Raw genomic sequence first — 15000 nt, 5'->3', positions numbered from 1 at the left:
TTAGCGATGTAATGCAGCAGTGTCAGCTTCCTGTCTGTGGACTTGGTTTCCAGCAGCTGGAACACACACACACACACACACACAATGTGTGTGTGTGTGTGTGTGTGTGTGTGTGTGTGTGTGTGTGTGTGTGTGTGGTGTGTGTGTGTGTGTGTGTGTGTGTGTGTGTGTGTGTGGTGTGTGTGTGTGTGGTGTGTGTGTGTGTGTGTGTGTGTGTGTGTTACCAGGTCTAAACTCTGCAGTTTGAATCCATAAACAGCTCCCCTCTTGCTGCTGTTCATGTAGTTCCCCAGAGCCAGGATGATCTACATCACACACATTCAGTATACCACAGATTATACACACATACTCAGTATACCACATATTATACACTGTGTGTGTTGTGTGTGTGTGTGTGTGTGTGTGTGTGTGTGTGTGTGTGTGTGTGTGTGTGTGTGTGTGTGTGTGTGTGTGTGTGTGTGTGTGTGTGTGTGTGTGTGTGTGTGTGTGTGTGTGTGTGTGTGTGCGCCTCTATACACTCTGACCTCCAGGATCTTCTGAGCTTCTGGGAGGATTTTATAGAGACTGAAGCAGCGATGATGGCGTGGAGTTGCTGAGGAAACACAGGAGAGTGAGACAGGTCAATCTGCCAGTTTACTATCTGTCTTTCTACCTGTCTGTCTCACTAGGGTTAGAATATGTCTGTCTGTAACCTGTCTGCCTGTAACTTGTCTGTCTGTAACCTGTCTATTTGTGACCTGTCTCACCGGCGTCAGCATCTGCAGGTTGTCGCTGTAGTTGCCCATGAAGGTGAGGATGCTCATGCGTTGGGTGAGCCTCTCGATGCGGCTGAACTGCATCATGAACCTGTCTTCGTCGCTCAGAGCCTCCAGAGGCTTCCTGTCTCGCTCGTACTGACGGAACAACTTCACCTCGGCCTCCGTCGGCAAGAAACGCATCAGGCATTCAACAAAGTCCACTCTCACCGTCCGCAGGTCGAACCTGAGGAAACACAGAGGTAACTGCAGTGAGATGACAGTCAGCCGCAATATGCCCACATCCAGCTGACAGTCAGCAAACATCCAGCCGACATCCAGACAACATTCAGCCGACATCCAGACAACATTCAGCCGACATCCAGACAACATCCAGCTGACATCCAGACAACATCCAGCCGACATCCAGACAAAACCCAGCTGAGGATCAGCCCACATTCAGCCGACATCCAGTCAACAGTCAGTCGACATCCAGCCGACATCCAGCCGACATCCAGAAAATATCCAGCCAACATCCAGCCAACATCCAGCAGACATCCAGCAGACATCCAGCCAACATCCAGACAACACCCAGCCGACATCAAGACAAAACCCAGCTGACGATCAGCCAACATCCAGACAACACCCAGCTGACAGTCGGACGACATACAGCCGACATCCAGCCGACATCCAGACAACACCCAGCCAACATTCAGCCAATATCCAGCAGACATCCAGCCAACATCCAGACAACACCCAGCCGACATCCAGCCAACATCCAGCAGACATCAAGCAGATATCCAGCCAACATCCAGTCGAAATTAAACGGACATTCAAGGGTTTTTCACTTGGTACTGTTATTGTTGGAAGGACTTACGTGTGGATGGCGCGACAAATGACCTCTGACCCCTGACCCGCCTTCCTCAGAGTGATGGCCAGGTTTTTAGACCGGTTGGCGTCCAGCAGAGAGACTTTGGACGGAGCTTTCTGAGGAACTTTCTGTCTGGAAAGAGTCAAGTCCACCGCGGGACCCTGAGCCTTCGTCTTAAACAGCTCCTCAAACTCTTCCACGTTAATGTCCTGAGAGACAGACAGAAACAGACAGAGGGACAGGTACAGAGAGACAGTCAGGTATAGAGAGATGGAAGGAGAGACACACAGGTATTATAATGTCCGTCTGTTACCCCCAGGATGGCCTCGTCGTCGATGTCGTTGAAGACGGTCCCGTTGATCTGGCTCGGCTTCAGAGCCACCCAGTTCAACACCGGCATCCGAAACTTTGTCTGGATCGGCTTCTTTATCTTCACCGCTGCACGCAGAGCGACATGTGAGCAGAGACATAGGTGAGCGGAGACACAGGTGAGCAGAGACACAGGTGAGCAGACAGACAGGTGAGCAGAGAGACAGGTGAGCAGAGAGACAGGTATTCAGGTTAACAGAGATAAAAGAGGTAGCTGAGGGAATTTGTAGAAGATGTACAAAATAACTTGTGAGGACCCTCTGTCAGCAGAAGAGAGAAAAACAACAAGATATAAAAACAACAGTAAAAAGAACAACAACAAAAAACGACCGCCAAAACATCTTCCCAACCCAGCAGCTGACAAAGACAAGCTGTTGCAGTCAAAATGAAACACGTTTGAACACACATCTGTCCGACAATACATATATACAGTGGGGCAAAAAAGTATTTAGTCAGCCACCAACTGTGCAAGTTCTCCCATTTCAAAAGATGAGAGAGGCCTGTCATTTTTATCATTGGTACACTTCAACTATGAGAGACAGAATGGGGGAAACAATCCAGGAAATCACATTGTAGGATTTTAATGAATTCATTGTAAATTCCTCGGTAAAATAAGTATTGGGTCACCTACAAACAAGCAAGATGTCTGGCTCTCACAGACCTGTAACTTCTTCTTTAAGAGGCTCCTCTGTCCTCCACTCGTTACCTGTATTAATGGCACCTTTTTGAACTCGTTATCAGTATAAAAGACACCTGTCCACAACCTCAAACAGTCATACTCCAAACTCCACTATGGCCAAGACCAAAGAGCTGTCAAAGGAGACCAGAGACAACATTGTAGACCTGCACCAGGCTGGGAAAACTGAATCTGCAATAGGTAAGCAGCTTGGTGTGAAGAAATCAACTGTGGGAGCAATTATTAGAACATGGAAGACATACAAGACCACTGCTAATCTCCCTCCATCTGGGGCTCTACGCAAGATCTCACCCCGTGGGGTCAACATGATCACAAGAACCGTGAGCAAAAATCCCAGAACCACACGGGGGGACCTAGTGAATGACCTGCAGAGAGCTGGGACCAAAGTAACAGAGGCTACCATCAGTAACACACTACGCCGCCAGGGACTTACATCCTGCAGTTCCAGACGTGTCCCCCTGCTTAAGCCAGTACATGTCCAGGCCCGTCTGAAGTTTGCTAGAGGGCATTTGGATGATCCAGAAGAGGATTGGGAGAATGTCATATGGTCAGATGAAACCAAAATAGAACTTTTTGGTAAAAACTCAACTCGTCGTGTTTGGAGGAGAAAGAATGCAGAGTTGCCTCCAAAGAACACCATACCTACTGTGAAGCATTGGGGGGGAAACATCATGCTTTGGGGCTGTTCTTCTGCAAAGGGACCAGGACGACTGATCCGTGTAAAGGAAAGAATGAATGGGGCCATGTATCGTGAGATGTTGAGTGGAAACCTCCTTCCATCAGCAAGGGCACTGAAGATGAAGCGTGGCTGGGTCTTTCAGCATGACAATGATCCCAAACACACCGCCAGGGCAACGAAGGAGTGGCTTCGTAAGAAGCATTTCAAGGTCCTGGAGTGGCCTAGTCTCCAGATCTCAACCTCATAGAAAGTCTTTGGAGGGAGTTGAAAGTCCGTGTTGCCCAGCGACAGCCCCAAAACATCACTGCTTTAGAGGAGATCTGCATGGAGGAATGGGCCAAAACACCAGCAACAGTGTGGAAACCTTGTGAAGACTTACAGAAAACCTTTGACCTCTGTCATTGCCAACAAAGGGGATATAACAAAGTATTGAGATGAACTTTTGTTATTGACCAAATACTTATTTTCCACAATCATTTGAAATGAATTCATTAAAATCCTACAATGTGATTTCCTGGATTGTTTCCCCCATTCTGTCTCTCATAGTTGAAGTGTACCTATGATGAAAATGACAGGCCTCTCTCATCTTTTGAAATGGGAGAACTTGCACAATTGGTGGCTGACTAAATACTTTTTTGCCCCACTGTACATGTACCTGCAAGTCCAGAGTTGAAGATGACGGTGGGTCCACAGCCCGGGAGAGGGGGGGCCACAGGGGGAGGAGGGGGGGTGAGGCAGGACGAGAGTTCACTGGTCCGACAGGGAGGAGGGGGGGGAGGTGGTGGTGGGGGGGGGGGGAGGAGCAGGAAATGACCCGTTGGAAACTGTGAAGTCAAACAGAAAACAAGATTACTTTCTGTTTATGATTCAAGACCAATCGAACGCTCTGATTTGTGGAGGTGGAACTGACCTGTGCCTGGCATTGGTGGAGGAGGTGGGGGCGGGGGCGGGGCAAGCATCCCCAAAGCTCCGCCTATCCCTGGAGCCATGCTGTGATAGGTTATGGTCTCTGGACTGTGGAGATAAATCATTGGTTGGTTATGAGCGACGAACGCACATGTAGGAAATAAGTGCATAAATTACATTAATACAAATACAGCACGGTCACATGACCCCGCTAAGCTAAAAGAGGCTAATGTCGGGCCATAAAGGAACTACAGCACGGTCACATGACCCCGCTAAGCTGAAAGACGCTAATGTCGGGCCATAAAGGAACTACAGCACGGTCACATGACCCCGCTAAGCTAAAAGAGGCTAATGTCGGGCCATAAAGGAACTACAGCACGGTCACATGACTTCACGTCACCACCGCTAAGCTAAGGGGCGGCAAATGTTGGGCGTGATGGGGGGGTTTAGTCGTCTCATTTAGACTCCTTTTAGCCCCTCTGTTTTTTAATTCTCAGTTGGGTTTTTAGTGACGTATTTTTGGGGTAGAACTCAACGTTAAAGTCTCTTGAGCTTGTGTTAACCACAGACCTGATTTCAGGATATAACCAAAAACACATCCAGAAACTATTGACCTGCAGAACAGGGAACAGGAAGCCTCTCACCTCGGGGACAGATTAGGACAGGGTGGAGGTGAGGGGGAGGCTGAGTCCCCGACTCCCCCGTCACCCTCTCCTCTGGGTGGTTGTGGAGCTCCTGGTCCTCCGGCCTGTTGTGCCTCCTGAGCCTGACGCTCCAGACGACTCTGTCTCCGGATCGTCTGGTCCTTCTCCCGGACGATGCGCCGCAATGTGTGGACCTGGGAGTTAGTGCTGGCATACACGTCCTGTCAACGGGTTCAGGGACAACATGTCAACAGGTTCGTGGACAGCATGTCAACGGGTTCGCACAAAGCATGGCAACGGGTTCGCGGACAGCATGTAAACGGGTTCGCGGACAGCATGTAAACGGGTTCGCGGACAGCATGTCAACGGGTTCGCGGACAGCATGTCAACGGGTTCGCGGACACATGTACGTTGTTTTGAACAGGTCTGACCACTTTAGACTCGGTATGTAGATATCAATAAAACAGATTCTATGTAAGTAAAAAGGGACTGTGATTCTGACCCGGATCTGGTCCAGCTCCTTGTTGGTCTGCATCAGTTGCTTCTCCAGCTCCACAATCTTCAGCATTGCCTCGTTCTCTATGTCCAGCACCCGGGCAGACATCTGAGAGACAGACAGGTGAGACAGACGGGTCGGATAGACAAGTAAAAACAGACAGGTATAGATAGACAGGTATCTGTCTCACCGTGCCCAGGTTCTCCTCTAGCTCCTCCACCCTCTCCAGAGCAGCGGTCTTGGTCTCTGCGTCTTCAAGCAGCGTCCCAACGTCAAACACATTGTCCAGGTACGCCTGGATCTGCACCTGCAGCCGGTCACTCTCCGTGTGCTTCAGCCTCTGAGGGGAGACAGGTGGGGTTAGTGCATGGAGACAGGCTGACAACCGGTCAAGCGACATGTTACAGGAATGTGATTATTATGAATAATAATAATAATTTGAATTTATATAGTGCCTTTCTAGGTACCCAAGGCCGCTTTCCATTTTGTGAGGACAGACAGAAAAGAAATTATCAAACAAAAAAGTAGAGCAAATAAAAGAACAGAAAAATAGAGTAAATAAATTCGAAACAGAAACGGCAGCTGTGGTAGAAGAACGGGGGACTGAGATGAGTTAGTGGTCAGAGGCTACGGTGAAGAAGTGAGTTTTTAATGAGGATTTGAAGATGTCCAGGGAGGCAGCGTAGCGGATCTCTGCAGGAAGAGCGTTCCAGAGGGTGGGGGCTGCAGCACTGAACGCCCTGTCACCAACGGTTCGGAGGCGAGTGCGGGGAATAGAGAGAAGGCCCGTGTCCGACGACCGGATTGATGATTGGCTGACAGCAGGTCATGTGACATGTTAGAGGTGTGTGATTGGCCAATAGTGGGTTGTGTGAGGGATTACAGGCCTGTGATTGGCTGACGGAGGGTCATGTGTGTACCTCCAGGTGCTCGTCCAGGTTGAGTTTGGTGAAGTCATATTGCAGGTGAACCCTGAAGTTCATGTCCTCCACCGAGTGAACCACAATGTTGATGAACTGCATGCAGGCCACCTGAGACACAGGTAGCAACAACACACTGTTACCCAGCCACCAATTATCAGAGTATTCTCATTTAACACACACTGTCCCTCAGTTCACATGTACCAGTTACACACACTGTCCCTCAGTTCACATGTACCAGATACACACACTGTCCCTCAGTTCACATGTACCAGTTACACACACTGTCCCTCAGTTCACATGTACCAGTTACACACACTGTCCCTCAGTTCACATGTACCAGTCACACACACTGTCCCTCAGTTCACATGTACCAGTTACACACACTGTCCCTCAGTTCACATGTACCAGATACACACACTGTCCCTCAGTTCACATGTACCAGATACACACACTGTCCCTCAGTTCACATGTACCAGTCACACACACTGTCCCTCAGTTCACATGTACCAGTTACATACACTGTCCCTCAGTTCACATGTACCAGTTACATACACTGTCCCTCAGTTCACATGTACCAGATACACACACTGTCCCTCAGTTCACATGTACCAGTTACACACACTGTCCCTCAGTTCACATGTACCAGTTACATACACTGTCCCTCAGTTCACATGTACCAGATACACACACTGTCCCTCAGTTCACATGTACCAGATACACACACTGTCCCTCAGTTCACATGTACCAGATACACACACTGTCCCTCAGTTCACATGTACCAGTTACATACACTGTCCCTCAGTTCACATGTACCAGTCACACACACTGTCCCTCAGTTCACATGTACCAGATACACACACTGTCCCTCAGTTCACATGTACCAGTTACATAAACTGTCCCTCAGTTCACATGTACCAGTCACACACACTGTCCCTCAGTTCACATGTACCAGATACACACACTGTCCCTCAGTTCACATGTACCAGTTACACACACTGTCCCTCAGTTCACATGTACCAGTTACACACACTGTCCCTCAGTTCACATGTACCAGATACACACACTGTCCCTCAGTTCACATGTACCAGTTACACACACTGTCCCTCAGTTCACATGTACCAGTTACACACACTGTCCCTCAGTTCACATGTACCAGTTACACACACTGTCCCTCAGTTCACATGTACCAGTTACACACACTGTCCCTCAGTTCACATGTACCAGATACACACACTGTCCCTCAGTTCACATGTACCAGATACACACACTGTCCCTCAGTTCACATGTACCAGTTACACACACTGTCCCTCAGTTCACATGTACCAGATACACACACTGTCCCTCAGTTCACATGTACCAGTTACACACACTGTCCCTCAGTTCACATGTACCAGATACACACGCTGTCCCTCAGTTCACATGTACCAGTTACATACACTGTCCCTCAGTTCACATGTACCAGATACACACACTGTCCCTCAGTTCACATGTACCAGTTACATACACTGTCCCTCAGTTCACATGTACCAGATACACACGCTGTCCCTCAGTTCACATGTACCAGTTACATACACTGTCCCTCAGTTCACATGTACCAGTTACACACACTGTCCCTCAGTTCACATGAACCAGTTACACACACTGTCCCTCAGTTCACATGAACCAGTTACACACACTGTCCCTCAGTTCACATGTACCAGTTACATACACTGTCCCTCAGTTCACATGTACCAGTTACACACACTGTCCCTCAGTTCACATGTACCAGTTACATACACTGTCCCTCAGTTCACATGTACCAGTTACACACACTGTCCCTCAGTTCACATGTACCAGATACACACACTGTCCCTCAGTTCACATGTACCAGTTACACACACTGTCCCTTAGCTAACATATACCAGTTACACACACTGTCCCTCAGTTCACATGTACCAGTTACACACACTGTCCCTCAGTTCACATGTACCAGATACACACACTGTCCCTCAGTTCACATGTACCAGTCACACACTGTCCCTTAGCTAACCAGTTACACACACTGTCCCTCAGTTCACATGTACCAGATACACACACTGTCCCTTAGCTAACATATACCAGTTACACACACTGTCCCTCAGTTCACATGTACCAGTTACATACATGGTTCCTCAGCTACCAGTTTCAGATACCAGTTTCAGCTACCAGTTTCAGCTACCAGTTACACACGGTCCCTCAGCTAACATATACCAGTTACACACATGGTTCCTCAGCTACCAGTTTCAGATACCAGTTTCAGCTACCAGTTACACACTGTCCCTCAGTTAACATTACCAGTTACACACACTGTCAGTTGGCTACCAGTTTCAGCTACCAGTTTCAGCTACCATTTACGCACGGTCTCTTAGCTCCCAGTTATTAGAGTATTATGTTTCTACCACAGACCTTCAGGAGACCGGCAGGACAACATCAAGGCTCTGTGTTACCTTGCTACAGACCATAACGCCAGCTTTACCTGAACAAAGTTCACACACTTTAAATTCTCCGTACCAGAAAGTCGATGTTGTCGTCTTCGTTCTTAAAATGTTCCATCAACTTCTCAAAACGCATCGACTCTGAGCACACCTGCAACACATAAATAAATTAACCAACCAACCAACAAACCCTTGAGACACTTATTACATGTTGTTTTGTTTACAGTTTTGAAGTTGTCGAAGGCCGACAGGATGATCTCATGTCCTCCTCTGACCAAGCAAACCGCCGCCAGCAACTCCAACACCAGAGCTTTTGTCCTGATGACGAGACAGACAGGTGAGAGACAGACACTTAATAAAGTTGATGTATTCAGTAAAGGCAAAGTGTGTGTGCGTGTGTGTGTGTACCTGGGGTTTCTGTTGTTGAGGCTGAGGGCTATTTCGTTGACAGCGTGAGGGTGAGACATCACCATGTTGAATCCGTACTGAGGCCACAGGAAGAATTATAGCAGATATCGATATATCAATATCAGTATATATATTATAAGTATACATACTGGCAGTAATTGAAGTTATAGGTAAAATCACCTGGTAGTTCATGATGGCTCTCAGACACATGACACAAACGTGGACGTCGTCTTTCTTGCAGACGAGTCTGGAGTTCTTCAGAGTCCGACGACTGGGCAGCGTGTTGGAGCGAGTCACCATCGCAGAGCTGCAGAACACGTCTGTTGTTTATTATCTTCTTCCTTTCTTTTGATAGACTTTGTCTCCGGTGTCTCTGAGTGTCTCTCACCTGATGGAGTGTCGGGCAGCTCTTGGTCCTGAGGAGGACGGCGAGGGGAGGCCGGCATCTCCGTGCAGATCCTCGATGGAGCGGCTCCAGGGCGAGTCGATGGACGATGCCTCGCCTCCAACCTCCACCTGCTCCCCATCAAACCTGAACACCAACAACAGAACCACATTCAGGTTGTCCCTTCAGTCTCAAACCTGAACACCAACAACAGAACCACATTCAGGTTGTCCCTTCAGTCTCAAACCTGAACACCAATAACAGAACCATAATCAGTGGGTTCTACTTTAGCCTCAGGGCTGGGCTCAAACAAGTTAACACCAACGACAGAACCATAATCAGATGGTTCTCCTCATACAAGCTAAACCTGTTGTGTTCACCGCCTGAAGACGATAAGGTGGAGACTCCAGAGACAAACTATAACTGTCGCTAACTGAGGCTAACGCTGACAACACTCTGATCAGGAATGTTAAAACTCTTGGTTCTCTAGATATAGGAACGTTAAAACATCGTCTCTGAGACAGGAGTTTAGACACTGGTTCTCTAGACAGAACGTTAGACCTCGGTTCCTGTAGACGGAACTTAAAACACTCGTTCTCTGTAGACGGAACGTTAAGACACTCGGCTCTGTAGAAGGAACTAAGACACCGGTCCTGTGACAGGAAGTTAAGACACTCGGTTCCTGTAACAGGAACGTTAAGACACCGTTCTCTGTAACAGGAACGTTAAGACACTCGGTTCTCTGTAGACAGGAACGTTAAGACACTCGGTTCTCTGTAGACAGGAACGTTAAGACACTCGGTTCTCATAGACAGGAACGTTAAGACACTCGGTTCTCTGTAGACAGGAACGTTAAACGACTCGGTTCTCTGTAGACAGGAACGTTAAGACACTCGGTTCTCTGTAGACAGGAACGTTAACTTCTCTGTGAACAGGCAACGTTAGACACCGTCTGTACAGGAACGTTAAGACACTCGGTTCTCTGTAGACAGGAACGTTAAACACTCGGTTCTCTGTAGACAGGAACGTTAAGACACTCGGTTCTCTGTAGACAGGAACGTTAAGACACTCGGTTCTCTGTAGACAGGAACGTTAAGACACTCGGTTCTCTGTAGACAGGAACGTTAAGACACTCGGTTCTCTGTAGACAGGAACGTTAAGACACTCGGTTCTCTGTAGACAGGAACGTTAAGACACTCGGTTCTCTGTAGACAGGAACGTTAAGACACTCGGTTCTCTGTAGACAGGAACGTTAAGACACTCGGTTCTCTGTAGACAGGAACGTTAAGACACTCGGTCTCTGTAGACAGGAACGTTAAGACACTCGGTTCTCTGTAGACAGGAACGTTAAGACACTCGGTTCTCTGTAGACAGGAACGTTAAGACACTCGGTTCTCTGTAGACAGGAACGTTAAGACACTCGGTTCTCTGTAGACAGGAACGTTAAGACACTCGGTTCTCTGTAGACAGGAACGTTAAGACACTCGGTTCTCTGTAGACAGGAACGTTAAGACACTCGGTTCTCTGTAGACAGGAACGTTAAGACACTCGGTTCTCTGTAGACAGGAACGTTAAGACACTCGGTTCTCTGTAGACAGGAACGTTAAGACACTCGGTTCTCTGTAGACAGGAACGTTAAGACACTCGGTTCTCTGTAGACAGGAACGTTAAGACACTCGGTTCTCAGTAGACAGGAACGTTAAGACACTCGGTTCTCTGTAGACAGGAACGTTAAGACACTCGGTTCTCTGTAGACAGGAACGTTAAGACACTCGGTTCTCTGTAGACAGGAACGTTAAGACACTCGGTTCTCTGTAGACAGGAACGTTAAGACACTCGGTTCTCTGTAGACAGGAACGTTAAGACACTCGGTTCTCTGTAGACAGGAACGTTAAGACACTCGGTTCTCTGTAGACAGGAACGTTAAGACACTCGGTTCTCTGTAGACAGGAACGTTAAGACACTCGGTTCTCTGTAGACAGGAACGTTAAGACACTCGGTTCTCTGTAGACAGGAACGTTAAGACACTCGGTTCTCTGTAGACAGGAACGTTAAGACACTCGGTTCTCTAAAGACAGGAACATTAAAACTCTCAGTTCTCAAGAAACAGGTTCAATAAAAAAACGTGGTTTGGGGTTCAGGCAGTTCTCTAGAGGACAGGAAGTGGAACCTGTGTTTGTGGGTTCAGGCAGTTCTCTAGAGGACAGGAAGTGGTACCTGTGTTTGTGGGTTCAGGCAGTTCTCTAGAGGACAGGAAGTGGTACCTGTGTTTGTGGGTTCAGGCAGTTCTCTAGAGGACAGGAAGTGGAACCTGTGTTTGTGGGTTCAGGCAGTTCTCTAGAGGACAGGAAGTGGTACCTGTGTTTATGGGTTCAGGCAGTTCTCTAGAGGACAGGAAGTGGTACCTGTGTTTATGGGTTCAGGCAGTTCTCCCTCGGACAGGAAGTGGTACCTGTGTTTGTGGGTTCAGGCAGTTCTCTAGAGGACAGGAAGTGGTACCTGTGTTTATGGGTTCAGGCAGTTCTCTAGAGGACAGGAAGTGGTACCTGTGTTTATGGGTTCAGGCAGTTCTCTAGAGGACAGGAAGTGGTACCTGTGTTTGTGGGTTCAGGCAGTTCTCTAGAGGACAGGAAGTGGTACCTGTGTTTGTGGGTTCAGGCCGTTCTCTAGAGGACAGGAAGTGGTACCTGTGTTTGTGGGTTCAGGCCGTTCTCTAGAGGACAGGAAGTGGTACCTGTGTTTGTGGGTTCAGGCAGTTCTCTAGAGGACAGGAAGTGGTTCCTGTGTTTGTGAGTTCAGACTCACGTGACGGCGTACTGAGCGAAGGACAGATATTCTACGAGGACATCCAGACCCCGGTTCTCCTCATTCAGGAACTCCCTCACCCACCTGCAGACAGACAGGTAGATACAGACAGTTGAGAGAGACAGGTGAGAGACAGACAAGTGAGAGTCAGAAAAGTGAGAGACAGATAGGTGACAGGCAGCCAGAAAGGTCAGGTACCCGATGTGATTGGTCCGAAGAGAAATTTCCAGTTCTCTCAGCATCTGAGTCGACTCCTGAACCCTCCGTCTGAACTTCTGCAGGCAGGCAGGCAGGCAGACAGACAGGCAGACAGACAGACAGACAGACAGACAGACAGACAGACAGACAGACAGAGAGACAGACAGACAGACAGACAGACAGACAGACAGACAGACAGACAGACAGACAGACAGACAGAGTTGATAAGAAGAGACTTCCTTTGGGTTACTTGGAAGGAGATCATCTAGGAACTCCATTTCCCAGCTCACCTTGCGTGTGACGGCCGGGTCCAGGAAGCCTCTCAGTTTCTGGATGTAAGTGTGGGGGGGGTTCTTCACCTGAAACCTCTCCTACACACACACACACACACACACACACACACACACACACACACACACACACACACACACACACACACACACACACACACACACACACACACACACACACACACACACACACACAGTGTGTAAGCTCTGCTTGTGTGTTGAGGTAGTTCTAGTGGTTCTAAAGGTTCTCCACTCACCTGGTCACAGATCAGCTCCCATTTCTTGTCGCTGTCGTAGGATCTGAGCAGACGCACCTTATCAGGAGGCAGGTTCATGGAGTTCTGGAGACAGGCACCAGATACACATACTACTACATACTGTTTGTGTTTGTATATGAACCAGATAAACATACTACTACATACTGTTTGTATTTGTATATGAACCAGATACACATACTACTACATACTGTTTGTATTTGTATATGAACCACATACACACAATGTATCTGTAATGTGTATTTATACTATAGACTATATAGACTGTATATACTTTAGTGTATACTGTATACTGTATATATACTTTAGTGTAGACTGTATATACTTTAGTGTAGACTGTATACTGTATATATACTTTAGTGTAGACTGTATACTGTATATATACTTTAGTGTCGACTGTATATACTTTAGTGTAGACTGTATACTGTATATATACTTTAGTGTAGACTGTATATACTTTAGTGTAGACTGTATACTGTATATATACTTTAGTGTAGACTGTATATACTTTAGTGTAGACTGTATACTGTATATATACTTTAGTATAGACTGTATACTGTATATATACTTTAGTGTCGACTGTATACTGTATATATACTTTAGTGTAGACTTTATATACTTTAGTGTAGACTGTATACTGTATATATACTTTAGTGTATACTGTAGACTGTATGTACTTTAGTGTCGACTGTGTACTGTATATATACTTTAGTGTATACTGTAGACTGTATGTACTTTAGTGTAGACTTTATATACTTTAGTGTAGACTGTATACTGTATATATACTTTAGTGTAGACTGTGTACTGTATATATACTTTAGTGTAGACTGTATACTGTATATATACTTTAGTGTAGACTGTATACTGTATATATACTTTAGTGAAGACTGTGTAATGTAGACTGTACTTTAGTGTATACTGTGTACTGTATATATACTTTAGTGTATACTGTATACTGTATATATACTTTAGTGTAGACTGTATGTACTTTAGTATAGACTGTATACTGTATATATACTTTAGTGTAGACTGTATACTGTATATACTTTAGTGTACACTGTATACTGTATATATACTTTAGTGTATACTGTATATATACTTTAGTGTAGACTGTATACTGTATATATACTTTAGTGTAGACTGTATATACTTTAGTGTCGACTGTGTACTGTATATATACTTTAGTGTATACTGTATACTGTATATATACTTTAGTGTAGACTGTATACTGTATATACTTTAGTGTACACTGTATACTGTATATATACTTTAGTGTATACTGTATATATACTTTAGTGTATACTGTATATATACTTTAGTGTAGACTGTATGTACTTTAGTGTCGACTGTGTACTGTATATATACTTGAGTGTAGACTGTATGTACTTTAGTGTCGACTGTGTACTGTATATATACTTTAGTGTAGACTGTATACTGTATATATACTTTAGTGTAGACTGTATACTGTATATATACTTTAGTGTAGACTGTATACTGTATATATACTTTAGTGAAGACTGTGTAATGTAGACTGTACTTTAGTGTATACTGTATATATACTTTAGTGAAGACTGTATGTACTTTAGTGTCGACTGTGTACTGTATATATACTTGAGTGTAGACTGTATGTACTTTAGTGTCGACTGTGTACTGTATATATACTTTAGTGTAGACTGTATACTGTATATATACTTTAGTGTAGACTGTATACTGTATATATACTTTAGTGTAGACTGTATACTGTATATATACTTTAGTGTAGACTGTATACTGTATATATACTTTAGTGAAGACTGTGTAATGTAGACTGTACTTTAGTGTATACTGTATATATACTTTAGTGTATACTGTATACTGTATATATACT

The 15000-nt window shown here is 46.0% G+C and overlaps 1 protein-coding gene across 1 annotated transcript in view; it reads right to left on the bottom strand.

Moving 5' to 3' along the window:
• fmnl2b (formin-like 2b) overlaps positions 1–15000 on the bottom strand; it is a 21401-nt gene that overhangs the window by 3796 nt on the left and 2605 nt on the right. Inside the window, 22 exon segments of the mRNA XM_063878178.1 lie at positions 1–56; positions 225–305; positions 509–592; positions 747–981; positions 1612–1814; positions 1919–2043; positions 4006–4142; positions 4144–4174; positions 4261–4364; positions 4901–5121; positions 5403–5504; positions 5587–5736; positions 6317–6427; positions 8849–8923; positions 8997–9090; positions 9181–9257; positions 9361–9487; positions 9569–9712; positions 12371–12454; positions 12569–12645; positions 12859–12939; positions 13116–13199. The exon segment at positions 1–56 is cut by the window's left edge and continues 74 nt beyond it. Of these exon segments, the coding sequence (XP_063734248.1) occupies positions 1–56; positions 225–305; positions 509–592; positions 747–981; positions 1612–1814; positions 1919–2043; positions 4006–4142; positions 4144–4174; positions 4261–4364; positions 4901–5121; positions 5403–5504; positions 5587–5736; positions 6317–6427; positions 8849–8923; positions 8997–9090; positions 9181–9257; positions 9361–9487; positions 9569–9712; positions 12371–12454; positions 12569–12645; positions 12859–12939; positions 13116–13199 (2483 nt within the window).

Source organism: Eleginops maclovinus, chromosome 24 (assembly GCF_036324505.1).
Source record: "Eleginops maclovinus isolate JMC-PN-2008 ecotype Puerto Natales chromosome 24, JC_Emac_rtc_rv5, whole genome shotgun sequence".
NCBI lineage: Eukaryota > Metazoa > Chordata > Actinopteri > Perciformes > Eleginopidae > Eleginops > Eleginops maclovinus.
Note: the sequence above shows the minus strand (reverse complement) of the source record. Positions and strands in the feature narration are given on the sequence as shown.